Source organism: Hylaeus volcanicus, chromosome 2, assembly GCF_026283585.1.
Source record: "Hylaeus volcanicus isolate JK05 chromosome 2, UHH_iyHylVolc1.0_haploid, whole genome shotgun sequence".
Taxonomy (NCBI): domain Eukaryota; kingdom Metazoa; phylum Arthropoda; class Insecta; order Hymenoptera; family Colletidae; genus Hylaeus; species Hylaeus volcanicus.
Genome location: NC_071977.1, coordinates 9,521,384 through 9,547,832, shown reverse-complemented (window position 1 = coordinate 9,547,832; position 26,449 = coordinate 9,521,384). Strand labels below are relative to the sequence as shown.

Below are 26,449 nucleotides of genomic sequence, written 5' to 3'. Positions count from 1 at the left end.
AAAATTGTTTTCGGAACTTCTTTATTGACTGAAACTTGGAGGCATTCCATTATTGCACGTCGTATATATGATTCTTCTCGCGTTTCGGCGTTATACGGAGGCGTTAAAAGGGAAGGCTCAAGATCTTGGGAACACGTAGGCACTCCAAGGATAAAAAGAAGCTTAAGTCTTCGCCCGTGGAGGCATTTCACCCGTTAACTTGGGGGGGGGGGGGGGACGAGCTAACTACTGGAGAACGCCTTTGCATTAGGTAGGTCCAGTTGAGGCTTGGTTGGTTGCCTCTCACAATGAGTTCAATGTTTCCTTTTCAAGCACAAATATTTGTAAACCTTAAAAAAGACTACGTCACTGCAAAGTACGCAATTTTTTGTATACAAATTATTTAGTTTGCTTTCAATAAAATACTTTCAGTGGCTTATAGGAAATTAAATGTTCAGCTTACAATATTAATAAGAATAACAGCACTATTCCATTTAAACAGAGTTTCGTGTTCTTCCGCAACTTTTGGCACTGTTCAACCTATCCTGTATCGAGTAACGCGAAGATCGCGTGGTGCTAGGGTGTTCAGAAATATTTAGATTACTCGAGTGTAGATAACGGTAATGGTTGAACGGTGTCGCAAAGCGAACCTATTTACCATTCGGTTGGAACGGCAATAATTTCCTTCGCAACGTGTGCGTGCCATTGTGTTGTATCTCGCTTAAAGACTCCTGTCGAGGTAAATTAAACCACCGTGTCCGGTTCAGACGAGTGAAATAAATGGCCCTCTTGGTTCGTTTTTGGTGCAACAACCGAAAGCTGGCCCTTATCGATTTCGAGTGACAGCCCAGTAACAGGGACGAATGGTCATTGGAAGTTTGTTTCTTAAATGACGGATGTCGATCGTGATGGATCCGCTTCATTTGGCAACGATGATTTAAAGAGATGAATTCTGTTTGAATATGCACCACAAAAATATTTATCAGACGTAAAATATAAATCCAGTAAATGATATCGAAGCTCGATAGAACGTAGGTGAATTCTATGTAAATTTATATTATAACATATCAGTGGTGTTTGTAAGAGGCAATTGAAGTTACATACTCGATCGAACGAAACGTTTACTCGCGAATAATGCAAATGGCATTACCAGACTTGGCACAATAATCTGGTAAGAGAATCTAGAACAGGGTTGACAGGATAATTGACTTGGTTTAGTTGTAGACAGCTTTAAAGCGATTAGCGGTTCTATCATGGACGTGGAGGACCTGTAGGAGGATGATTAAATCAGCGTTCGAACAGCTATCATACCCTATAGTTCATTCTACAACACGAAGATCTCATTGCTTCTGATAAAAACATACGAACTATATGCTTAGACATCGTTGAATATTCTTTCTGCGCCAAGTGTTAACTCAAACTGTAATATTTATATACGAGCTTTCCACCAAGCTGCCGTGCTACCAGGTCTTCTTTAAGTCTCATTGTTAGACCATCTGTCGATCGACCTAGTCCACTACAGCTATTATCAGCAACGGTAAGAATGGCCCACTGTCTTTACTCTTCTTCCGTATCGTTGATCGCAAATCCTCGGGCAACCTGCAAGCAACCTGGCGCTTAAGTGTCTTTTTAACGCGCTCGAGCAGGTCAAAAGTGGATCTCTGATGCGTCGGTTTTACGATGAAAGCATCGCGCGTGTGTCTGCGACTCGAAGAAAGCCAGTGATGTACAATGTGCTCTGTCGAGCGTACAATTTCCGCGGCTTTGTCAAGGGGAGCGTTTATATCCGCGCGGCGATAAACTATCTCGTTTGTCCTCGTGAAGGGTTTAAGGTGACATCGGACAACTTCATGGCTCTCCCACTGAAACGAAGAAACGCGTTTCATTCAACTGCATCGGTTCATGTCGCGGGTTTACAGCTCATTTCGACGGATCCTGTATTTATATTACAAACGAGAACCTATATAATCCTGTTTTAAGTAATGTTTAAACAACTTTAAATGCAATCATGATTACGGTATCCAAGGTTTTATTTTATTTTGTGTCTATTATTTGTAACATTTTTTGGGGCACTGGAAATATTTATTGCATAGCTAATATTGGCATCGGGGAAATATCATTGTGCGACAGTTGAGTAGAATTATATTGCTTGATATTTAGGTTAGCACAAATTAAATATTGATAAATGTATCAAATATACATCTACGAGAACTGTGGACATTAAATGTATTTGAGTGTGATAAAATAAATATTTCTGAAATTGTATCAACAAAAGCGATGAGATATTGAGGAAGGTAAATATCAGAATTCAAACAGGAAGAAATATATGTAGAAACGAGCCGCAGGAAGTTTGGCATTAGTTTGTATAAATGTCGACGGAAATCGTCACGGACATGTAATAATTAGAAGAATGAAAAATATTAAATACCATATTTCAACAATCAACAATTTTCAGTGGGAAATTTAGCGTAGGTTCTTAGCACCATCAGCATAAATTTATACACAGTTTAAGTAAAAGAACCTCTGGCAAACGTGACTGAATTTTCCGCTCTTTTGCGATTAACTCGATCCCACGAAACTTTGTAGAATTCAGCTTCAGTTTGCCTCGTTCTGGTTGATTCCGCTCGGCTCTTATCTATTTCCACTCATTTGAATTTCAAACGACTCGTTAGTTACTCCGGCTGATCATTTTATTCTGCTTCGACTCATCGTTGCGATCGATGCGTGTGGAACTCAAATGTGTTTAGACTCGATAGCTAAAGTAAAGACTAATTAATAAGGAAAATGTTATTGAATAACACATTCTTTCTAACTAAACAAATTGAAAAAGTAGAGCCAGCCACTTGTCTAAAATTTCTTTTTATCGACATAATAAATAGGTTACCTCGTCCCTACAGGCTTTATCTTCTTACGTCTAGTCTTCACGAAGTAAATGCGTCAATAGCAACCAAAAATCGCACCGCTTCATGCCTGAATACCTCGAACATCGAACGTCCTCGTGAATATTCAGTTTTATTTCCGAATACCGATCGGTATTTTACGACGTATTTTTTATGTCCACTAAATTGTAACGACCGCCACGATGAAAGGATAAAAGGCTGCAAAGGAAGTCCGTTGCATTGATAACTAAAGAAAAAAAGGTAACATGAATATTTCATGAAGCGAGTAGACAGTCGCGGCATCGAAACGTTCTCCCTTGATTCTTCAATCTGGATCTCACAATGGATACGGTATTGATTACAATAATTGTCGTGATCCTTTTTTCCGCGGACCATTCACTGGCAATCGGCTTATCATAAATTCCGATCGTTCCAAAAAAGCGATGCTGCTGTTCGAGCGCGATTTGGTTGAACAGTGACGAATTAAAAATGTTGCATGCACGATAATGAATTAACAGATGAAATATTTGATTAATTCTTACTTTTTCGCTTCTCTGTCGATGCTCCCGTTTCAATAATGTTTATCGCGGGAGTCATCAGCGAGAGTTATCCGCAATGACCCGCGTGAGATAAGGTAGCGTCCAATTATCCACAGTGCCGCTGTGGGACCGTGGCATCTTTAACGCTGTTCGCGTAGCCAGTGCTGTTGAAATATCGTCTTGTAAAATATGAAACTGGCCGAGTTCCATCGTCGACGTTACGACGGCGTACGTCCGCCCCAAAGAGAAATAGCTACATCGTTTCTCGGTTAAGGAAAGAATGGAAAGCAAAAGAACAACAGTCGTCGGCGACCTCTTCCTCTATTATTATTTGAAAGGTCCGTTGGTCTTTTTCGGATTTACTGGGAAATTCCTCGCGATGCGCGCTTTCATCCGTTTTGAGTGATATATCTGCCTGTCTATGGGGACGCAGAAGAAAGAAAACTTCTCGCTGGACACCGATAGAAACGCTTGCAAGTGTGAAGATGAAGGACTAATATTTGGCATTCTCGAGAAAACGCAATCTTCAATTTTGGATTTTGATGGAATAATTCAATTGAAATTTATTTAGGCGATTGTATAGGGGTGCGACTTTCTTCTTCCTTCTAAAAATTATATCTATATAACAATATAGGTGTGAGTATTATATTTACAGACTTTGACGATGTATTTACAATTTCGCACGTTTCTTTTACAAAAAGAGTTCGATGAAATCGCGAACAACTTATATCACTAATTTATACATTTGATCAGTACGTTCGTCGTGCGTATTTAACCTAAACGACTAACACTTCTGCGTCACTTTCCGCATATACGTCTATGTCAATGGTAAATCAAACCTTCCATCGCACGAATTCTTAGATACACGTCTATCGCAGTGAAACATGCATAGTTTCATTCCAACAGCCCATCACAAAGTCCTCAAAGTAAAGTCCCATTCGAGGTCTATTTCTTGTTCACCAGCTTGCTTTGAATTTCCTGCAAGGACAATCCTTTCGTCTCAGGGACGAAGAGAATCGTGTACGGTACTGTAAGGAACGTTACGAACGCAAACAAGAAGTACAGGTACTTGTCGGTGAACACTTCCAACAAAGGTAAATAAGTACTGGTGGCGACGAACGAGAAGAACCCGGACGAGCTACTGGCGAAGAACGCCACGATACATTTTTGGTGCGGCGGGAATAATTCGCCCAACACCGTAGGCGGCACGGTAAACATGCCCATGAAAGCCATCATGAAGAAAAGAACGCCTGAGAAGATTGCCAACGCTTCTGTCACTTTAGGATCGACGCCGTAATCTATCAGGTGGAACGCAGTGGACAGGAGACACAGCGATAACGCGACACCAGAGCTGGATATGCAAATCAGAAACTTTCTTCCGCACGTGTCCATTAGAAACATGGACAGAACGGATCCAATGATCGCAGATCCCATCATTATTATCACTGCCAGCGAGGGTGCTATCGTTTTCACGTTGGCCCTCGTTAAAATCGACTCCAAATAGAACGAGATGTTGTTCAACCCACTCATTTGGCTCAGCATTAATATTATCAATATTATCAGCAACGAATGCCTGTAGTGTGTCAATTTGAATTCCTTCAGTGTCACCAAGATCGGTTGTTTGCTGAGGTCCTCGATAAATTTTCGCAACGCCAAGTATTCCGATTCAACGTCACAGTCCGGATGATACCAGAGTATCGATGATTTCGCCTTCTCATCCATCTTCTTCCTGATGTAGTGATGCGGCGATTCCGGTAGCCAGATGAACAGCAACAATAAAAGCAGCGCCAAGAGCAGGCTGATCGTGCCAGACACCTTCAAAGACAAATACGCTCCCATGATGCTCATGACGAAGTTTCCAAACGTTATGCCAGTCACGCCAAGCGCGACTAGCGCTCCACGAATGTTGGAACTCGCTATTTCGCCCAGGTAGAGAGAGAAACAGCTGAACGTCATCCCCAGGGTTATGCCGCCGAAAAATCTCGATGCGTACAACCACGCGACGTCGTTAGCCACGACCGTGAACGTCCAAGTCAACGTTGCCGCCACCAAGGTGAACATGATCGACGTCTTGCTGCCTAAATAGTTGACGCACAACGAACCAGCGACGGCGCCGAATATTCTCCCAAGGTTGAGCAACGACACTACCCAGGACATCTCTGTCATCGTGACCGGGATCGGCGAATCTGGCGATATTAGCCATGGGATGTACGGAGAGGACCAGCTTGACATCATCCCTGGCTGAAGCATCAGTATCGCAACTGCAAACAATTGTTTGAAGAGTTTAGTTTCTTAGTGGAAGGGAAGTTGAAGTTCAGCTCTGAAAGGTTTTAATTATTTTTCGAGAAAATCTAAGCGCTTGGTATATGCATGTTTGCCTCTGTTTGGCTTGGTATCTCGGGAGTGGTGTGTTATAAAATCATTTGGTATGGTGGCTTTATGTGTGGAGCGTTGATACCATTCAATTTTTTAACAAGTTCTACGTATGTTACGTGTCTGTGTTTTTGTTTGTATATGTCTGGTATGGTAACTCGTATAAATGGAGTATCGAAGCTATTGCATCTCGCAATGTTCACAAATTTCAGTCTAAAGATTTCCTAGGATAGGCGATTTATTTACCTCCAGTGCCAGCGACCCATTGCGGCCATGTCACGTTTCTGGATCCCTTCGGATTCGCTGCCTGGGACATGATGCTCTTTTTCAAGGCACCGACCGACTGATAAGTATCTTATTTGCATCGGAAGAGGATGCCTTGTTAAATGGGCAGAAATTATGGAAGATTAAGTTCACTTCGAATCGATAAGATAACGAATCCGTATATTATCATGCAGCATCGTTTGATGGGGAGTGACATGCATTTGTAAATAAGTCTTGCATGCGCGAATTGTTCAAATGAAACTACCAGGTAACAACGTTTGCCTTTGTCGGTATTCTTTCTATCTTTTGATGAACAGTTCTACGTATGCCATGTCTCTCGTTATCGTTAAACAAACTAGTCAGTTTTTCACAGGATGCTTCCGTAAGATTTCAGTGAAAGGAAAAGTTAGTTGCAACGAAGCTCATTATTTTGAATGGAATTAAGTCGTATGGCTAAATTGATTAAGAAACGCTAAGGCGTCCAGAGGCTTTCTTAATATCCTCTTTGACTTTCTGTTAGACTCTACAGGGCAGATTTATGACGCGATACATCGAATATTGGTCAACCATGAAAAGAAACAATAGTATTTGCCACTGCGCTGTGACATAGCTTTACACTATCTCTTCCTTATACGAACTTGACAGAATGGGGCCTGGCACATTTTTCGACATGCTCGACGAAAGTATATGTACACTAGGCTTATTAGCAGTGATATCGCGTGTTACTGTCTTCTAGGCATAATTCTGAAGCAAATAAAGTTAAAGAAATTTGCAAGTGTGCGCAGTGTGAATAACATTGCTTACGGAATCTTTCTTTTTACGAATATATTTTATATAATAGAAATGATTCTAATAATTCTACTAAATAAGAATGTCTTTAAATGTTGTTTTTTTGTAGTCGATACTTAAGCAGGTACTGAAACCCCTGTGCCCATCGTATTTTCAAAATTAATTAATTCGTGTTAACGCAACCTCACGTAGTCTATTGTTTAAATATGGAGCAAGAATGTGAGTTTTCCTTATGCAATATTAATAATTCTATTGTTTGGTAGATAGCTAAAGTATTTCGGTGATTTTCCGTGATGAGATAAGGTACATGTGGTTCTATGCACAGTAGCAGGATGAATACGATATCTCTATGAAAGCGTATAACATTTCATTTTATTTGATACAATTCAAATGTATAATACAAGTAGTTGCCACAGTTGCTTATAGATAGCATCCTTAATTTCTTTAGTTTTTAACTCTGGCGAATATTAAATTTACATTACATTTTTTGTTATCTAGTTACACAATATCTTCAATTTTAAGCTCTGCGAGTCGCCTCTTGACTTTCTTGTTCTGCATACTCCCTATCCAGCATTTCTTGAATCTCCTGGAGTAATTGTTCACAGTATATTTTACACAGATTGAAAATTGGCCATAATCACGAGAAGATACTAGATTCTACCAAGCCCTGTATGTTTTACACGAGAGATTTTTATTATCTTCCACGGAAGACGATTAAGATTTTCCAGTAAAAAATGGAAAATTCATCCTAGGTACGCTGCTTTTCAAATAAGATAAAGAAGAACATACTGTCCAGACAGTTGCTATTGTCGATAAAATTTATAACAGCACAGCTTCCATAAAGTTGAGGCAACTTTTTGAGGATCAAACTAAAATTCGTTCCTTAACAATACAAATAAAAAATTAAGAACAATTACATCGGGAACACGATTGTCCAACGTTTAATTTCCGAACCCACGCACCAATCAAACAAAATCGTTTCGTAATTACCTTCAGTGTCTTCCCTTTAGTTTCTGGAACGTTGGTGATTACATATATGAGGCTTATGATCATAAGCACCGCGTGGATCCAGAAGACGTAGGTCTCGGTCAACGCCTCGGTCAACGGATGAAAAGTTTTGCTGCAGATGAACGCGAACACAGCGCCCGTGAAACTGGCCATGAAACCGGCTATGCCCTTCAGATCGGAAGGGAAAAGCTCCGAGAGCAACGTGCTGGGGACTGGCGTCACTCCTAAGCTTATCATCATAAAAAGCATCATTGCTAGGATCGGCATCCATTCCATATATTTCACGTTGTAACCATGTTCCAGCAGCTTGAAGTGTAGACCCAAAAGTATCATCGCGCTGATTATACAGAGGCATGATAATCCCATTAGAAGTTTTCTGCTGCACCGATCCATCAGATACACGCTGATCCAACCGACGATTATACCTGAACGCGTACAGGATGTATAGCATCGAGTTTAGAACGCGTGGAAGGTTGATAAACAGCAGTTAGGTTGTGTTTCCAATTGTGAGAAAGGTCAGGTTCGAGTGACGCTAATAGAAAGATTTTGGCAGAGTGAAATACCATGTACTCCAGCGAGTATGACGACATCCGCCGGATGCATGGCCGTCACTCCTGCCTTCGTGACTATAACCTCCATGTAGAACACGACGGAGGAGAGTCCGCTGATTTGCATGATTATGAACAGGATCATGACCATGATGAATATGTGCCTGTTTTTCCTTGACATGATCTGCCGTAGCCTGTCGCGAAAAACCGATGTTTGCGCGGATTTAACGAAAGCTTGGATGAGCTCCAGTTCTTCGTTCACGTTCGACTTTCTGTGATACCTTGGAAGAAGTGAGAAATATAAGAGCAATTAGACCAGAAAAATTCTTCTAATTTTTCACTAATACATTATTATTTTTTATCGTGATACCATTGAATGGTCTTCTTCGCCTCCTCCATATCGTTTCTGTTGACGTAGAAATAAGGGGATCGTGGGAGGTACAGGAAGAACCCAAGGTAGAGAATGATCACGATCAAGCTGATGACTCCGAACCATCTCATTGATATTCGACTGCCCATCGTGTTACCGATCAGCATTCCCAATGGCATTCCGTTGACTATCATAGTGATCAACGCGCCTCGGATATTTGGCGACGCTATCTCCCCGATGTACAGGGAAAAGGAACTGAAGAATATTCCAAAAGAAAGTCCTGCGAACCATGGGAATTATGCGTAGTATTACAGAAAAACTTCTTTTCCAATGGGTACTAAGAATTGCCATTTTCGAACATCGTCCTTTTGCTGAAATGCTTACCGTTGCAGAACCGCGAAATGTAGAGCCATCCAGCTGAATGAGCAACTATGGTACAAATCCAACCTATCATTAAGGGCCCACCCGCCGACAAGAGAGCCCTTTTGCTCCCCATATACTCAACAACAAGTGAACCAGCGCATGCCCCGATGACTCGTCCAAATGGTAGCAACGACGCCACCCACGACGCTTCCCGTCCCGTCAGGTAAAGTGTCGAACCTTCAGTTGTCAGTTGTGCTATGTAAGGGGATGTCCATCCCATCGCGAATCCCAAACTGATAGATAACAGGGTCACTATAGTAAAATCTCCAATTGATGTCGACAAATTTTTCGTTGCACAATTTATTCTATAATCCCGTTACAGTGCACAAAATGCATCGCGAAATGTGGACATGATATCAGACGCGAATTCGGCACGCATAGATGACAAAGCTCGCTTGACAGTTCGTCTTACGTAACCTTGTTTTTCCGGTTTTAATCCTGGGTTTGTAGAAAGTGCTGGCAAAAATTGTCAACGCGTGCTCTTAATAGAAGCAACAAGGTCGCATTGTATAAATAAACATCACTCGATGCTTTTAGCCATCGAGCATTCGTTATTATGTACAAGCTTTTCGACCACTTTGAGAGTTCTCTTTGGGATATTTATTCAACAAATTATAAATATAAAAATTCGCATACATAGGAGCAGTCCTAAAATATTGCCAAAAAATTATTTCTGAAAATTAAATACAGAAATAATACATTTCCGAAGTCGAAAACGTTCTACGTTAGTAATAAATACTCAAATGCTAAAAGCGTGCGTGGTGTTAATTTTTGTACGAATATCTCGGTATTTCCGTCGCGTAAATGTTTATGTACGTTCCGTTTCTTATCTCTGCGTGCTGAAATCACACCGACACGCCGACATTTTGCGAAAGGCTTCGACAGCCGTCGCAGAATAGCGTTTTCGAATATCGTTTCCTCAAGGGGATGTCATACACTTCCGAATATATATTTCAGTAACATTTATAAACGTTCACTAACCTGTGAAGCAAGCAACCCACTGTGGCCACACTCCAAGAATCGTGTCTATTATTTTCGGTGTCGCCATTGCAGCAAACACTTTGATGGGTTCTTCGTGTACCAGTCACCGCCGCAAATTTCTCGTCGCAATTGATTTATATTTTCTTGTTTACTTAATACCTTTCTTGCCGTCGGTTCTCGTAAACATGTGACGTTCAATGCCTAAACAACCGGGCATGATTCCTCGACACGTCTTCGGTGTCAGAGACACGAAAATCGCGTGCAATATTTCAATCCGTTTCCTCGTTTCCATCCAACACGCGTGTGGTGGACCGAATCTGTAGCTTATCTAGCAGTGTAATCACCTTCTGCGAAGCAATCGCCCGGGTATCGCGTCTGTCTTTCTTCGAAAATGTATGGTTAAGTTTGGCACGATTGTTTTCGTTTGTTTTGTTTGTCCGTAATTTTTGTTTATTTTGCGTCTTGACGTAGCTAGGCTTCACTGAAATTTGTGTACAGTGCGTTATCAACATTTCCTATATGTTGGTTCGTTAAATTTCTAAATGGGAAGTACAGAATTAATTGTTCGTGTACCTTCGCCTATTGATTTCGAACTAAACTCCTCGTTCAACAATAGATTGGTCTTCTAATACGAAGATGTTTGTACCGAAAGTAGAAGTACATAAACTTTGGCACGAGGAACTATTTGAACTCTCTTGCCGAATTCCTGAACGTTCATGTTACACCAAGTGCTAGATCATTATGCAATTAAGTAGAAGAGATTCATAGGGTCATAGAAAGCAACTTCCAGATAAGGAATGCATATGTTTGGGCAATAATTTTAATTTGAAAATAAAAATAAATGTACGATACTATACGAGTATTTCATCGCATTTTCAAATTTTTGTTTTATGAAGTTAATCGATTTGTGCAATGAAAGGCTCACATAGTGTTAAATTATTGTACAGTTACTTGCATTTTTTGGCAAAATTGATTAAACAATCGCGTTCAAAAGCTTACGCGGTGCCTTACAATAATAAAGAGTAAGAGAGATTCGCTACACAGGCGACAGTTTAAAATTCGCGTAACCCAGGACCGTTTCACCAGATGGTGGGAATAGCGTTTCGTCTGGAGAACGTGTAATATCCGTGTATTGTTAACAAAGAGCATTCTGGAATGCACTCGTCGTCGCACGCATCCAGGAGGTGTGGAATTGCTCGTGAAAAACATTAATGCGCTTTATGTTCACCGCGACTGGAAATCCTAGCGATCACTGCGTGTGTAATACATGTTTATTTTTGCTTCCTGGACATGGCTGACATGACTCCGTCCATCGCGAATCACCATATTTTTAGAATATTCCTACACATCGTTTCTTCAGAAGACTCGAAATAGAATGGTTGAATTTGCTTTAGATTTCATGATTATCACCCTCAATTTGCATAGCAAACAGCCTCGCGTTAAAGACTTCCTCAACGCAAATTTTTCAGATAACCGCTATCTCTGGTCTCCGATCGTAATCAACGTTAATTCCAGCCAGTTCGAGAGGATCTTTGCTCAGAGTTTACACGGTATTTACCTACTCAAGACAACCGATCCGGAAGAGGAGGAGCGTCGGGAAACAGGGATCGGTTCCGTATGGCGGAAAACTCGTTCCGTTTCGGAACAAGCGAGTCGGTAGGCGATTTCCTCTGGAAGTTTGATGTCCGCGCGGTACCTCTGTCCATGTAGATCAGGGTTAACTGTAGCCGCCTTTCGACGAGGCTTCGCGCGTTTTCAGTCCGTGGCAGTTACTTGGCGTCCCTCGGGGCAGTCCGGCGCAATCTGGGAACTTCAATATTTGATACACGTGGTCGGTTGTATGGTTGGGTCTTCGAACTAGTTTCGCCGCGTGACTTGATGACGTGCAAATTAGATTACTTGCCCTCGGGAACCGTATAATTGAATTTGACCAGGTGTGCTTATCATCGAATGCGACTGCGATCTGATCGAGGGTATGCGGCTCCGATTAAGAGGAAGCTAAGAATGCGCGGGAACACATTCCGACGCCCAGGTGGAAACGTTAACGGGAATTGTTTGAGTTCACGTCAGTGTTTATTTAACGCGGATATCTCGCGAATGGCTCCGTGGATCGAGCTTGATTTACGATCCATCGACGCGTGGTGGTGTGCCTTTGGGATCTCTTTTTGCGCCAGAATGTATTCTCGCTTCGAGGCGTGGCGTTGTGACGTGCTGTTTGTTGGGATTCCAAATGTTTATATTTTTCATACGCTCTGACGAAAGGTTCTGGAATTTTGTTGAAATTTTAATTAAACATTCCTTTCTTTATTGACGGTATCGCGGATTTTACTCGGTACTATCACTCCATAAGCCCTGTCCTCTTGATACTTTTTAATTCGAAGAACAACTTGGTATTCTATGGAAAGTACGCCGTTAACGGAACATTCAGCAGCCCCAAAAAGACAATTACCACAGTTTCTTTGTCGACTGCTCGTTTAGTTCTAGCAATTATAGGGTTTCCAATGTTTCAACGACGAGCAACGGACTTAACGGGACTTCCTCTCCAGGAAGAAAGCTATTTCGTTGTCGTACACGAAGTACTACTTCCTCTATTCACTTTACGCGGGAAGTTCCGTGTAATTTCGTCAAGTTACGCTTAACAGTGTCGCACTATTAATTCCTCCGTAGGGCAGTTCTCATCTTTTATGATGTACGCGGAACTTTCCCTGAAATGTCAAACGAACGAGACAGCGGAGTATGTTTTTGCGAAGTATGTGTTTCGGGACGGGATCATTTTAACGATCGTACTCCGGATTTATTCCATGGATTATTAAGAAACATAATGTATTACCAGAGACTCGTTTTACAAGAGTTTGGAGAAGTCGTTGGAAATCTTATAATTGGGCCAGGATTTGTTCCGTGATTCTATTATAACCTCATTTTAATAAATTTTTCATTTTCTACGATTGTACTCTGAAGGGTACTTTCTGAATCTTTCATTTGGTCATTTCAGATTTCAGACGAGATCAGGTATTAATAGATTCCATATTTCTGTGAAAATATTGCCATGAACCTACAGTATTCGCTTACAATAACAAGCGTTATAAACGATTACAGTGTGTGCAATCCATTCTCACACTTTCAGCATGCATTGCAGACTCAGAAACGTCGCGAATAACAAATCTCGGATACCTGGCGTATCTCGAAGTTGCTGATACTTACGAGGAACGTAAGCACGAGTGGCTAGGCTACATTTTACTTTTAAGGAGACGACGAAACACGGCCAGGGACGTGGACGTAGACGCGAGAGTGTTGAGCCTCATAAACTGGTTGCATATAGATAATGCGTTGTATATACCCTCCTCTTGCAGCCGTGTTTTCCTTGTTCTTTCCTCGTTTCTCTTTAATCTCGGTTCCACCGTTCATCCACCTTATCTTCAACCTGCTCTTTTTCCTTTTCTCCATTTTCGCCCTTCCACGCCCCGCTATCTTCCGCCCTTTCTCCCCCTTTACGACAGCCAAAGAAGGCAAAGACGAACTGATGTACTAGAGAAAGGAGTTCCTGGTGTATAATGTAACGTTTCGAAAGCTATCACTCCCCAAGGTAAAAGGAAGTGGCTGCCGGACGTTGAAAAGGATTGAAGGTAAAACCTGGCGGTGGAATAGGTAATGATAGCGGGTACTGGAAAGAAGACATTCTCTTGACGTTGTAACCTTACCCCTCACTCGTTTCAATTACTGTGAGTTTTTATGGCTTTGGTATTGAATGGCAGACTCGCCAACGATCTATCAGGGAAATCACATTTAATTCGCAAATTGCGTTTAATTAATCGAAGTTGTCAGTCACTGTGGTCGAAGCAAGCATTTAAATACAAAATTTATATTTAAATAAATAAATATACTGTTTCTTTGCCAGAAATGTCCATCAAATTTTTATTTGTGTAGACCTTGCGCAATCTTATTACCATATTTTATTTTTAATGTAACAATTTACTCTTGTTTTATCAAGAATTCAGTGCATGCGATGCCATGCATGAGAGGGGTTTACAACACCGATAGGCGGATTACACAAAATTCCCTCGGGATTAGTTTTCTATTTTATGCAGAGATTGATGAGGAATCCACTTCCCGGAGGACTTAACAACTGATTTCCCATGCTTTGTGTACCACGCTAGCGAACGAATAACAAGGTCTCTATAACGCAGATATTAATATTTCTTAAAAGTTAAATTTTCCGTGATTGTAGTTGGTCTGAAAGTTCAATTACAAAAATACCCTATTACCGAACTCTTTGATACTATTATCTCGCATCACAATAATCGAATGAGTGGAATATATTTAATCGCTCCGTTTAGCGATCATTAGAAATAGTATCACGGAACCTATCACGGAAATTCTGATTCCTACGAGCATGTATCACCGCGATTGCCGTTCCCTGCTCGCTCCACGAGAATGGCGTTCTGCTATTGGCGTCTTGCGGTCCCGAGTGTTTGCACCCTCACTTTCGGTCTCCTCTTCAATCTACACTCGGTTTCCGGTGATATCCACTGCGAATTCGTGAACGCGTTGTCCTTCACCGTTTACCGAGTACATCACGAAAGATAATTTCAATTTTCTTACGCGCTGATGCGAGATAAGGGGTCGATCGAAACGGGGATTTTTCCAGGCAAGACGCTCCCGACCAGTAATAACAAAGGGACGGGGTGAAGAAATCCGAGCCGTTTGATGAAATACAAACCTACAGGAATAAGAACTCGAGGATTTCGTAGTCGACGTGCTATTATTAAACAGGATATTCGACTTTTGAACCTTTCTAAATCCTGACTGCGAAGTCACGTACATATTAGCTACATCTTTTATTTATGATTTTAGTTGTTCATAGCGAAAGTAGCGAAAATCTCTTTGTTTAGAAACATAGAAGATCAAGATGGTAAGACGAATCTCTTTTTTTTACAATCATGGATTTACACATTCTTTTAACGAATGTTTTTCTTACTTCATTTAGCAACCTAACTCGAGAAATGTTCGTGGTTTCAGAGCAATACATAATCTATGTATTAAGAAAATGTTTTGTTTTATTTGTTTCTCAAAGATGATTTTGAACGTATACCTTAATAATTACCTGTTGAGCCCTTGCGAAACTATGAATAAGTAATCCTGCACAGCTTGAGTTTTATTTCCCTTTTAAATCCCCTGTCTCAAATAATTAACAAAAAAAAGGTCTCAGTATCGAGAAAATTATCCAGTCCCCTACTTTGATTCCCTCATCGTTCCCCTGCTGTGTTGATCGAGCAGTCTTGATAAAACAGACCGCTGAGGGCACGGTTTCCCGCGTTCGCTGGTCGTCTGACACCTTTGTAACAAAGAACGAAAGGGACGCCTGTATCTCATTAATTAGGGAGCCGAGCGCAGAGGTGCGATTTAATCGGCCGTCTCCTGGCCCGTTTTAATTTACTTCGAAAGTTAATACGCGTGGCGAAAGCTCGTGAAATCAGATTGATTCTTCGTGTAAACTGTGCCCGATGTATCGTATTCACCGTAGTTTAAAGTTCCAGTAATTAACGCTCTTTGTAATTAAATTCGTAATTAAATTACCAGGCACTGATCGTCGCCGGCAGGGTTATAAGCCAATTTGCTTTAACTATCTCAGTCAAGCATCAAGTTTGGATTCTCAAATAACGTTATGGAACTTGAAGAGCCGCCTGTGGCATTTTTCAATACACGGTTTATATCGATTCTGCTCGAAAATGTACGAATCGCGACTAAGCACAAGCTCGACACGCGTATCAATTCTTTTGTTTCCGTTTGCGGTATACTACTCATAAGAGGATTTCAGAGGACCAGACTCGTTTCACGCATTTCTTGATTATTTGCCCTGGGACTATTAACAATAATTCGTGCAACGGGCGAGCAATGTTTCTGCTTTCATACTTCCAGTTCTGCACTTTCAGTTCATTTTGTAATATTTTCCAGTTTATGCTTGGTTAGAGACGCAACCGGGTTCCTTTCTCGTGAACAGTTTTTTGCTCCTTTGTTTCTTTTATCGGAGATTCCACCCAAAACATTCGGGAAATGTTTTTCCCTCTCTCGCTACCATAGACGGTGGAACGGGGGAGAGTTCATACTCCATTAGGGATTCGACCGTTCGCAGCAACGCGCAATCGATTTAGACCTCTCGAGAATTGAGATTTGCAATCATCCGACTGCTTCGAGTGATCCTTGAAATCGGGTCATTCCTTTTTTTTTCGTTCGTTCGTTGCCCGTGATTCTTACTCTTTTCACTTTGAACGGGCAGGATGCCTTTTTCACGCCACATTTACAATCGCGTCGCTCGGAAACAATTTCATCAAACTGAAACGCGACCGTGGAATTCATTTTTGAACGGTTCGGTATATACTTTTCACCTCCTGAGAGAGACAAAGAAATGTTTCGAAGTCATAATAAACGACATATACACGCAAATAACTGCTTGAATTACGGGGAAAATACCGAATAAACGCAAAATTTCGATTGTCACGAGGCATTACGGGTTACGTTTTACGCCTCCATAAATATCATGGTAACACTGAAAATGTCTACAAAGCAAACAGTTATTGTATTCTCTCGCTGTGGCTCGGAGTCGCGAATGGATGTTGGTCGATAGCGATGTACCGTTGCTCTTACGATAATTAAATATCGCGAGGGATAGCGCAGCGGTATCTACAGAGTGGCCGAATTCGTCTGTGAATTGTCGGAATTATTAGCGATGTGATAAACTACCTAATCTGACTTTTATTTTTATGCAAAATTATTAATTTTAACAATTGCAGATTTAAAGGTGACTCAAACCCAAGGATTAAAACGTTACTAAATTCTTGCATTATAGGCAGAAAAACGTTGTCTTTATTTACCGAAATCCATTTAATTACGATACCTCTAATGTAGGGTTTCCCTATTGATTACTTTCCTGACGCCAAAAGTGGATGTGTCGCTGATTGCGGAGCAGACGCAGCGAGCTTATCTGCGAAGGCGTGCTTTACTTTCCCTACTGAGAATTGTCCTGGGATTGTTGGGAATCAGCCTGCAACGATTAAGGGATTAAGGGACTCTCGGTTGCGCTCAGGATGTCTGAGAATTTATGCTCTTGTCCTCCAATAAACTAATCTGTAAAATCTTCCTGGATTGCAGATGCTCAATTTGCGTGGCTACGTCTCTGCCGATGAAAGTGATAGTCAGAGTTATTTTCCTATATTGAGTAGTTATTTTTAGTTATATCCGTTGTATTAGGTACCTTTGTTATTTAGAAAGCTTCAAGGAGGTCCATCTCTCCTTCAATACCTCTAATAATTTGATCAGGGACGGTGATTAGCTCCAGGCCCCGATAAGTCTAGACCCGCCACTGCGAATGAATGTCTGTCCGACGCTCCCTGAAATTTCCTATTCGATTACCATTGATAATCCACGGATATCCAGCACCTCTCTCCCTATGCCGATATGTTTCCTTTTTTTTTTTTCTTTCGTCAGTCGTAACGATGAGTAATAAGACGTAAAAAGCTATTAAGTCCCCGAAGGAGATTTTCTATCTCGCGTTCTTCTTTTTCTTCTTTACCTCTTAAGAAGACTTTCAACGTGAAAGCAGGATTCTTCGCCCCCCAGTCAACGGGAGACGTAAAGCTGAAACGAAGAAAAGTCGGTACCGTGGATAGCTTTCTTCCATCGTCTTCCCGTTTCATGGGATTTTATCTCGTTCTCTTCATCCCGTATTACTTGTTCACGCGGCTATTCAGCCGGCGTTGGAGCCACAGGGGGAACGAGAAACAAGAATACGTCACTGTTTTTCTTCTCACAATCAGCTGCGGTTCGTGCTGTCACGCTTGTACGTTGAATCGACTTCGATATCGAACGATTCACAATTCAGATCAGCTGGGAACGGATGGTGGATAAAACAGGATACTTTCGTTGCAAAATGTGTGAAGAGGAATCACATTACATAAAATAGTCCAACTTTCGAAACGTGTTTTTTTTTCTTGTATTAATAGACTTGATTATAAATTCTTATAGCTTTCTTGAAGAGTTGACACCACTGCAAACATAAATCCCTCATAGGGGACAATTCCATATCAAATTTCTATTCAACCGATAACGCATGAAAAGGCGTGTGCCTTTTATCTGTTATTCAAAATTTGCATTCAGATAAGAGTCTCGCTCCATCCCTGGTTAAGATACGCGGTACGATACGGTTTTCCAATTTCACCCCGTATTTTTCGGACGGCCCGTTCGGTTCGATGACTTTTATATTTCGTACGAAGTGAAAAAAGGAGAAACGTTACACGTCCGCGCGTATCTTTTCAATGTACGCTTCCTTTTTAATTTTAACGAAGTTGCCATTGCGGGTGAAAGCGTCACTTGACTTCGCTGTGCTGAGCATTGAAAATGGAATGAAAGGGTCCATTTCCTTCACAAAGTACAGAGAAAAATTGCGATGTGTACTCCCCAGCCGTGGCAAGGGTAACTGTTTAGTTTTTAACCGGGTTATAAAAATACAAACCGTCGCGTTTTGGAAATTCGAAATTGCCGTCGGAGTTAACGGAACACGAGACCGCAATGCCTCGCGTGTCTGTGAATTTCGCTGAATGGCTCACGTCTGACCATGCACAGAATTGTACTACTTACCGTTAATTTCAGTAATTAAAAGTTCGCACGTATTTTATCGCGCGTCGTTCCGCACAGATTCGCAGGGAGGTCGACGTTACAGCAAGAACACCAAGGAAATAAAATATGTCTCCATTGTTCCTTTCTAACACGGCTAATGCAACCATTGTAGATCGCATTAAGAATCATGTTTCTATACCCAACATTTCTGTACGATGTTAAATTAAACTTAATAAATGCGTATTCTGTGTAAATTTACTTTGAATACTGCACATTCAACACAGCGTTGTTTTCAAAGAAATGTCGTAAACTGAATGCAAAGACTGCATAGTGCATCAAGCACAATTCGTACGTAGGACATCAAAGTATTAACTTTGCCATTTAAATTTCAAAAGAATGTTGTTACGTCCTTAACGCTGTCATCGCGTATTCATTGTCAATTTTCACTTCGCTTGTACCTACGCCACACGCACTATATAATTCTAAACGAATTAGACCCACTGTTTCACTTTTCACCGTAATAAACGTGACTACATTTCGCATTCAGAGACGTATGTATTTGCAAATAGCACCATTGTTGGTAAATGTTACTCGCTTGTACGTGACCCGGTATGGTCAACTCAACGACGTTGCAATATATAACGTAGAATTTATCAGTTTATGGCATTTCCAAGCGTGTTTGTCTCGATGGATGGAGAAACTTATTTTTTCGGCTGATTTACGTATACATGGTGTTCCGCAAATAAATAACATTATCGCAGTGAACTGGAGGATGGGAAAACTTGGGAGCTATAAATTTTTTCTCTTCGAGGTAGATATTTTACAAGGATGAGATAGTGTTATAAATTTCATTATACTAGTAGTAAACGATAGTACTTGTTATGGCTGCATGGCAGATTGATGTCGCATTATGCAGCTATAAATCACCAAGCAATAAAATACATCGTTGCTTTATCTAATACAATAAAATATCGACGTAAATAAAGAAATAACTGTTCATTAACGAATGGTAAGTATCAAATCAATTATTCGTTGGGTTACACACATAAAAATCTTTTAAATAAAAATGTAATTACTATTTCCATTTCCGTTTCGTATATATTATTTAATAAAAAACAGAGGAATATAATCACGACTTCAACATAAGAGTACAAGAATGAATCCATTGTTTCATTCCATGATTCGAAACGCGGAATGAAATTGGTTAAAGAAATCAAAACGTTCCGGGCCAGCTTTATTAACGAATCTACCAGTATTACTTGTACGGAACGTTAAATTTTTATTCCCCTAACCTATTTCATTCGATGCTCCGAACCATAGAACGAATTCATAAATTTATTCTGAAAGCATGTGGTCCCGAAACTTTTGACAAAAATTTCGGAGGCCCAATTGATTTTCTAATGTAAAACGCTTTTATAGCCATGCTCCCCTCCCCCCCCCCCCCATTATTTTTGATTTATCATTAACGAGCAAAAATGGTTTCCAGTGGAGCATTATTCGTTTAAATAACGAGTTCCCAGCGACCTATATATTGATATTTAATATTTCATTGCAACAGCGTGTGACACGCCGAACACTGGCTTTATTTATTTCAACTCTTGGATATTTTTATTTTCAACCATTTTCCGTTCTTCAATTATTACAGTTTACGAAAAAAACTGGTGTATTTTAATACTGTTTCCGTTTAAAATATTTCCGTATATAATAAATTTTCTTTTATTTTACACATAAATGCCTTCAAACTTCTAAAATTTCAAACTTTCATCGAAATTCAAATGATCGTACAAGGTTTTACTAAGAGACCGTTTGCCAGGAAAAAATCTTATTATCTTCTTCACATCTTAAATAAAAATATACCTATACTAGTTCCAATAACTGCACATCTAAAATGACTCGAATCCACCGGTCTAATAAGCTAATCAAAAATTGCATCGGGACGGGCAGAAGGAATCGCCGCGTATTATTCCAGCCTGTCAGGCGTCTCGCATTAACATTCATTATTTAAATAGAAATTGCCCGCTCCGTCTCCAAGACGTCCCGTATATCCACGCGATAGCTTCCCCCGAGTCGTAATTCTCGTGGAAGCGAAACGTGTTATTAGCGGCAAGAAACGAGAGTGGCTGGGCGAATATTTTCCGCGCTGGCGTGTGCATGTGTGCACGTACCTGACGGAGGGAAGGATTTCGCGAAGGTACGGGCGAAGGTGGAGGTCGTAGATGAAGTTGGCGGGATGAAGGAGGCCAGGGAGTAGGGGGGGAGGGGGTGGGTTTGGAGGCTGCGAGAGGCCAGGAGCACAGCGGGTTCGGTGGTGGTCCGGGACGAGTAAAGGGGTTGGAAAAGGGGCGACTCCGGCAGTCAGCGGGTTAAAGCCGCTCGGAGCGGGCGTTCCGTGCGCGTCGGTTCCGTCTTTTGAAAAATTCGGCGGAACACCAGACCGCGTCGCGCACAGGGACACGATCTTCGTTCGCCTCGGATCACGTGCTAATACGTGACGGACCCGTTCCACGATTCACCCTTCAATTCGCCTGATTACGTCGGTGGCAGGTTTCGACGCGATCGCGTGACGAATGTTTTGGTGCTATTTGGTTGCGACGCATCGTCGGTTCGACGAACGTGCTCTACGATGAGTGTTATCGCTGCTGATGTGACACGTGTTAATTAACGGAAGTATCGTTACCCCGTGATGTGCACTTGATCCAGCGACCAGTGTCGATCGGATTCATCGGGAGTGATAGAAATATTTTCACAGTGCGACGACCATCACCGACGTCGGTGATATTTTGTGAGTGACGTCTTGGGGCGTTGAATTGATCGACTCTGACGGGAGAGAGTGTGTGGTATTTTTGATAAAATTTTTACGTCTTTTTCTTCGAACGAATACGACCATCGTGACGGTTTACTGTATGAATGCGTTTAACGCCGAGGCTCCCTGCGAGTGGCGAAACTTGTTACGGAGGTGTTAATCATTTTAAAATAATTTGAAAATGTAACGAGTTTCCGGGAACTCTAATGGAAAACCGCGAGTACGTTATATTTTCGCCGCGAAACGTGTCAGTCTAAATCAGCGTTTCCCAAACCGAATTCCACGGAACACTGGCGTACCGTGCGACGTGAAAAAGCGTTCCGTGAAAAATTCCAACTAATCGCCGAAATAGTATAACGAATAAGATTTGCAGCGAATATCTCATTCTTGTCTTAGCGTTAATTATTAGCAGTGCTTTTTTCACTTAAATTCGTGAGTTTGTTGTAATTAATTTTGACATAAATAAATATCCCAAAATGAACAGTAATCTGTGGTCAAAAGTTTTAGGAAACGCTGCTCCAAGTTGTCAGCCTTGCACAGATAATGTGTTGACGTAGTTTTCGCATATCGTGCGGTTTTCGCTGATTGAATTGAAAAATTGGCAAACCCTGTCGCGAAAATGCATTATAAACATTGTTAGCGCGTCACTCTTCGGTAACCGTCGATAACATCTACGTGATCCGCGCTCGGCGCGACTAATTCGCTTATCAGAATTTGACTTACGAGGCGGCATAAATTATTCACACTGCCGCCTATAATATTCGGGAACGATTTATTGTTCGAAAGCGAGCGTTCGCGTCTCGTCGACAACAATGGACCGAATAATCGATTGGTTTTTTACTCTTCGCGCTTCGTTCGCGCCGAGTCAAATCCTTTTGCAATTAAAAAATTAAACTATCGGGCCGTGTTTGTCCAGATGGGGATTTTCGGTTGCGGGGAATAACAATAGAAAATGAATGAGATTTATGCGATGACGATTCATCGGCGGTCTCAATAATCGCGTGGTAAACGGGCATGATTTTAACCAGAGAAGGCATGAATTCTTAATCTGATAAAAATTTCAAATAACGAGTAAGAGGTAAGCAACGTTCTGTTCGTTACTCGTTAAATAGTAATTAAAATCTCTATTGTCGAATTTAATTATATTTCCCTTTGAATAAAAATTTGCTTTGATAGTTGAATCATCATTTCTTGAATTAGTTACACTGGTTAGAACAAGTTTAGAACAAGCCTTAACTACTACTACGTGCCTGGTTTTCAGAAAAATATGAAAATTAAAATGTAGGTTACTTATATACACATATTTACAAAGGAACTAATTTGTTTTAATTAATATTGCTTGTACGTTCCTCTTACCTATGAGAGCGGGAACACGTGTTTCTTTACAGATGAATTATGAAGCGAGAAAATTAATTAATGTAGATATTTGGTAACGTGAATTTACAGTTCATTTCATACTCACAAATATTTACATTAAAGAGTTGTCAGTACATGTACATAACGTACATTTTAATTTGCATAATGTTCACAATTTTTAAAAGATTAGACACGTAGCAGTAATGAACATGGATTTCTACGACGTTTTTTCTTTATATACTTTGTTGAAAAGAAGAATTTTTCTGTTCAATTTCGTAACATTTATTATTAAATCGTAGTTGTACAATTTGAAACCCTGAAGAGAACCGTAAACATGTATGTGTTTTTATTTATCCTCTATTACCCGAATCAAACTTTATCCTTCTCTGGTTTTAATTTACCTCGAGTATTCGGTGGAAATTTTTCGCGGAAGAAATCGAATCGCGAGGAAAAAGACGTAGAATTCGCGTCGAAATTCGACGCTGACCTACTTCTGATTGTTAATTGCGGATTCGTCGTTTCCACATCCTGATTGAACAACATTGTTTCGTCCAATCTCCTCTTTACGTGACTTAATGTTTATAGCAGACTCGTGAAACAGAGTGTTCAGTACTGGCCAGATAACAATTAAAGTCGAGAGACCAATTGTGATTGGGCTTTAAATTACTCGCACGTAGGTTTTCTTCATTGTACCAGTTTGAACGGAATTTTACACATTCAAACGTTTATTGCTCATCCTGTTTGTAGCAAAATTCTTTAGATAATGAAAACTGAAATAGTCTTAACGTGCTTCAACTTAATACGAGTTCATTGTGTATAATATTTTAGACTGACAAATGCAATTCCCTTCAGTGGTCATCTAAAGTCGTAATTCAAGTAACTCTAATTAAAAATTTGTCTTTAACAGTGCTCGATAATTTGTTCACATTCGCCAATAATTGCTGACGTTAAATATTCGTCAAATTATTACCCTTCGTTTCGGAAAGTGTTCGTAAAACTCAGTTGAAATTGCGTAAATGTGCGGGTAACAACGAAATGTAATAAATTAATGGAAACGCTCGTATACCGTTAATAATTACTGTATTTTAATTAATAACAAATTAATAAATACCTACGAATCGTCGAATTTCGCCACCGATATTATTACCGGTTTGTAATTAAATTCGATACATACTGTGTCGCGAAATTCACGTGATTGACGCGCATAATTCACACTCTAATGCGTGTCATTTCGGCGTCGTCGAAACTTGTTGGAAAAACTCGCGGTGGACGGTGCAATTAACTCGATCGCTGGTGTTCACCTTCGACGAATCAATCGTCTGTCCGTTTCAGGCGGATCGGTCACGTGCGCGTGTTCGACATCGCGAATGCACTTAACTGCAACCATTTTCCGTGCAGTTGCATTACCGTTCTCACGGGGGGATAGCGTTTAACGGCTGCTGGAAATCACAGTGCCGTTTTCCATTTGCACGGCGTTCAAATGGTTGCCCATGAGACCAAGAAATCTAATCTTCCACCTCAAAAATTGTTATCGGTGATTTCAACGTGGAAGACAAGACAGCAGAACCAGAGATGAGCAGAATGCTTATCCACAGAAAAATCTGGAGCAACCGATCAGAATTAAGTGTCACAGATGATCTCGTTTTAATATTCACCACTTTAAAGAACCCTTTAGACGAAAATTCAATTGCGCATTCGAATTGATTCGTCATGTATCAGGGAAAAGTTTTCATCTATAATCAAAATTTGTAATAACGAGCAAAATGTTCCCACTTCCAAAGAATATGGTTAAATGAGAATTACAAATGTGAATAGTACAATAAAATTACGCGTCGCGTTGAACGAATAACAGCTTATCTGAATAATTGTTCCGTCGAATAAATGTTGGAGCAAACCGCTACGCAGAGTTTCTATTGATTTATTTTTCGAATAAAATTCTGCCCAACTCCGGTTCGTGCACAGATCAGAAGACCATTTATCAATTTCATGGCGCCGATGCTATCGTACGCTCGATAACGAAACGGTTTTTTTCTGCGCGCCTGTACAAATTGAAAGTAACATTCATTTACTAAATGAGTTGGTTAAATATTTCTCAATTCTGTTGGCAAGAAGATCAGTATAAAGTATTTTATAGAGATTGGTGTGAATAAATCATGTATAGACTCATTACATTTTACGTTTCGAAGATTCGTTTCCTTGTAAACCAATACATCTATCCTTGCATGGTGGCATAATTACGACCCTGCATAGTCGCAACTCAGATTATTAGTTCTAGAGCAACGTCGTATAACGCCTGACCTGCACTTTGTATATAAATTAATCAATCAGCTGATTACCTGCTCTGATATTCTGCGCGAAATGAGCTTTCTTGTTCCCCCTGGAAATTTTAGGAGCATTCTCTTCCCCATAAACCCTCATCGAACACTTTACGGTAAATTTAATTGTCTCGTACATTATATTATTTTGTAAATTCGAATTCTCCATCATGCATTACATTTTCTCATTTCATTCCCCTCACGTCTTCTTATAGCTTTGATTCCTTTTTTTTCCTTCTCCACCCCTCTCGACGGTACTTCTGTTTGTATCAAAGACTACGACCCGCATAAATGCATCTAATTAAATTAAAGTATATTAAATTTTCCTCCAGACCATATTTGTTTTATTTCGATTCACTGCTAGAGTTATCGAGCAGAGATTTTCTAACGTTTCCCTGTTAGTTACAGGCTTCATTTAGTTTCACATTTATTTCACTGAAGAAATTTGTGTGAAATAAATATAATTATAATATTAAAAGTTTTCTCAGAGAAATTGAGACTTAACAGTTTAAAAATAACAGAAAGTAAACTGAGTAAAATTTTACAATATTTCTGGCATATTCCTATAGAAGAATTGATATTTTTTTTAATTGTACACTTCCTTTTTGGAGCATGCTCGAAGAAATTGAAATTCCGAGGAGCACCCTTCGCCAGGATCGAAACTTCGATTGTAATATATTCATGCATTTACTCTCTGCTACGACCACAAAATCATTTATACGAATTTGTTTACGCATTTAAGCGAGCTGTTCGAACTTAGACTGTTCTCGATTTGCCGTGTTTGTGAAACAAATAGCTGCCACGGCGAGAAGGGTCTGTCGTTTCGTTAATAAAACTTAAACGCGAAATTGAAGCTTCGTTATACGACTGGAACTCGTGTTTCCATTAAACGTACGAATCGAAAAAAGGATACTCGCGTCATTTCGTAACACGAGACTGTACTAGCGTGCGTTATTCAAACATTTCGAAAAAACAGGTGGAGGAACGGAATCCTCTAAATGTGTTCACTTAAACGAACATAGAGATAGCGTGAAGAATGTATAAAATCTACTTTGTTTCCAAGTAGTTTAATACCATGTTTAATACTTAATGAAACTCAATTAAAAAGAAAGTAAATTTATATTTGCTGTGTAGAATCTTCAGTATAAATTCTAGATGAATTACAAGTTAGCCTTTGAAAGAGATTTGAAAGAGACAATCCCTTATCTGTAC

General features: G+C 40.3%; 3 protein-coding genes across 6 annotated transcripts in view; 1 reads left to right on the top strand and 2 right to left on the bottom strand.

Annotated features, from left to right (window-relative positions):
* The window catches only part of LOC128872915 (uncharacterized), a 233,369-nt gene that overhangs the window by 35,495 nt on the left and 171,425 nt on the right, over positions 1-26,449 (top strand). The gene's annotated exons all lie outside the window — the stretch shown is intronic.
* Positions 3,703-6,155, bottom strand: LOC128872913 (facilitated trehalose transporter Tret1-like). Its single transcript, XM_054116099.1, has 2 exons — positions 6,017-6,155; positions 3,703-5,658 (listed from the first exon to the last, which is right to left on the bottom strand). Exons 1-2 carry the CDS (start codon positions 6,084-6,086, stop codon positions 4,343-4,345), a joined length of 1,386 nt encoding a protein of 461 aa, XP_053972074.1. The 5' UTR covers positions 6,087-6,155; the 3' UTR covers positions 3,703-4,342.
* LOC128872912 (facilitated trehalose transporter Tret1-like) lies at positions 6,989-10,649 on the bottom strand. 4 transcript variants are annotated; one of them, XM_054116097.1, is made up of 6 exons: positions 10,154-10,649; positions 9,134-9,424; positions 8,750-9,029; positions 8,395-8,660; positions 7,814-8,256; positions 6,989-7,705 (listed from the first exon to the last, which is right to left on the bottom strand). In XM_054116097.1, the coding sequence occupies exons 1-6, from the start codon at positions 10,218-10,220 to the stop codon at positions 7,688-7,690; spliced, it is 1,365 nt and encodes a 454-aa protein (XP_053972072.1). In that variant the 5' UTR covers positions 10,221-10,649; the 3' UTR covers positions 6,989-7,687. The 4 variants fall into 4 exon arrangements, with proteins under 4 accessions (XP_053972072.1, XP_053972070.1, XP_053972069.1 ...); XM_054116095.1 differs by having other exon boundaries at positions 6,989-7,409; XM_054116094.1 differs by having other exon boundaries at positions 6,989-8,256.

What these genes read in the sequence shown, in the direction of transcription:
- LOC128872912 (XM_054116094.1), bottom strand. Translation starts at nt 10,220, where the DNA reads ATGGCGACACCGAAAATAATAGACACGATTCTTGGAGTGTGGCCACAG. An exon ending in GTGGGTTGCTTGCTTCACAG is followed by an intron (nt 9,425 to 10,153) that starts GTTAGTGAACGT and finishes ATTTTACTATAG; the next exon opens with TGACCCTGTTATCTATCAGT. An exon ending in CATTTCGCGGTTCTGCAACG is followed by an intron (nt 9,030 to 9,133) that starts GTAAGCATTTCA and finishes CATGGTTCGCAG; the next exon opens with GACTTTCTTTTGGAATATTC.
- LOC128872913 (XM_054116099.1), bottom strand. Translation starts at nt 6,086, where the DNA reads ATGTCCCAGGCAGCGAATCCGAAGGGATCCAGAAACGTGACATGGCCG. An exon ending in ATGGGTCGCTGGCACTGGAG is followed by an intron (nt 5,659 to 6,016) that starts GTAAATAAATCG and finishes AATTGTTTGCAG; the next exon opens with TTGCGATACTGATGCTTCAG.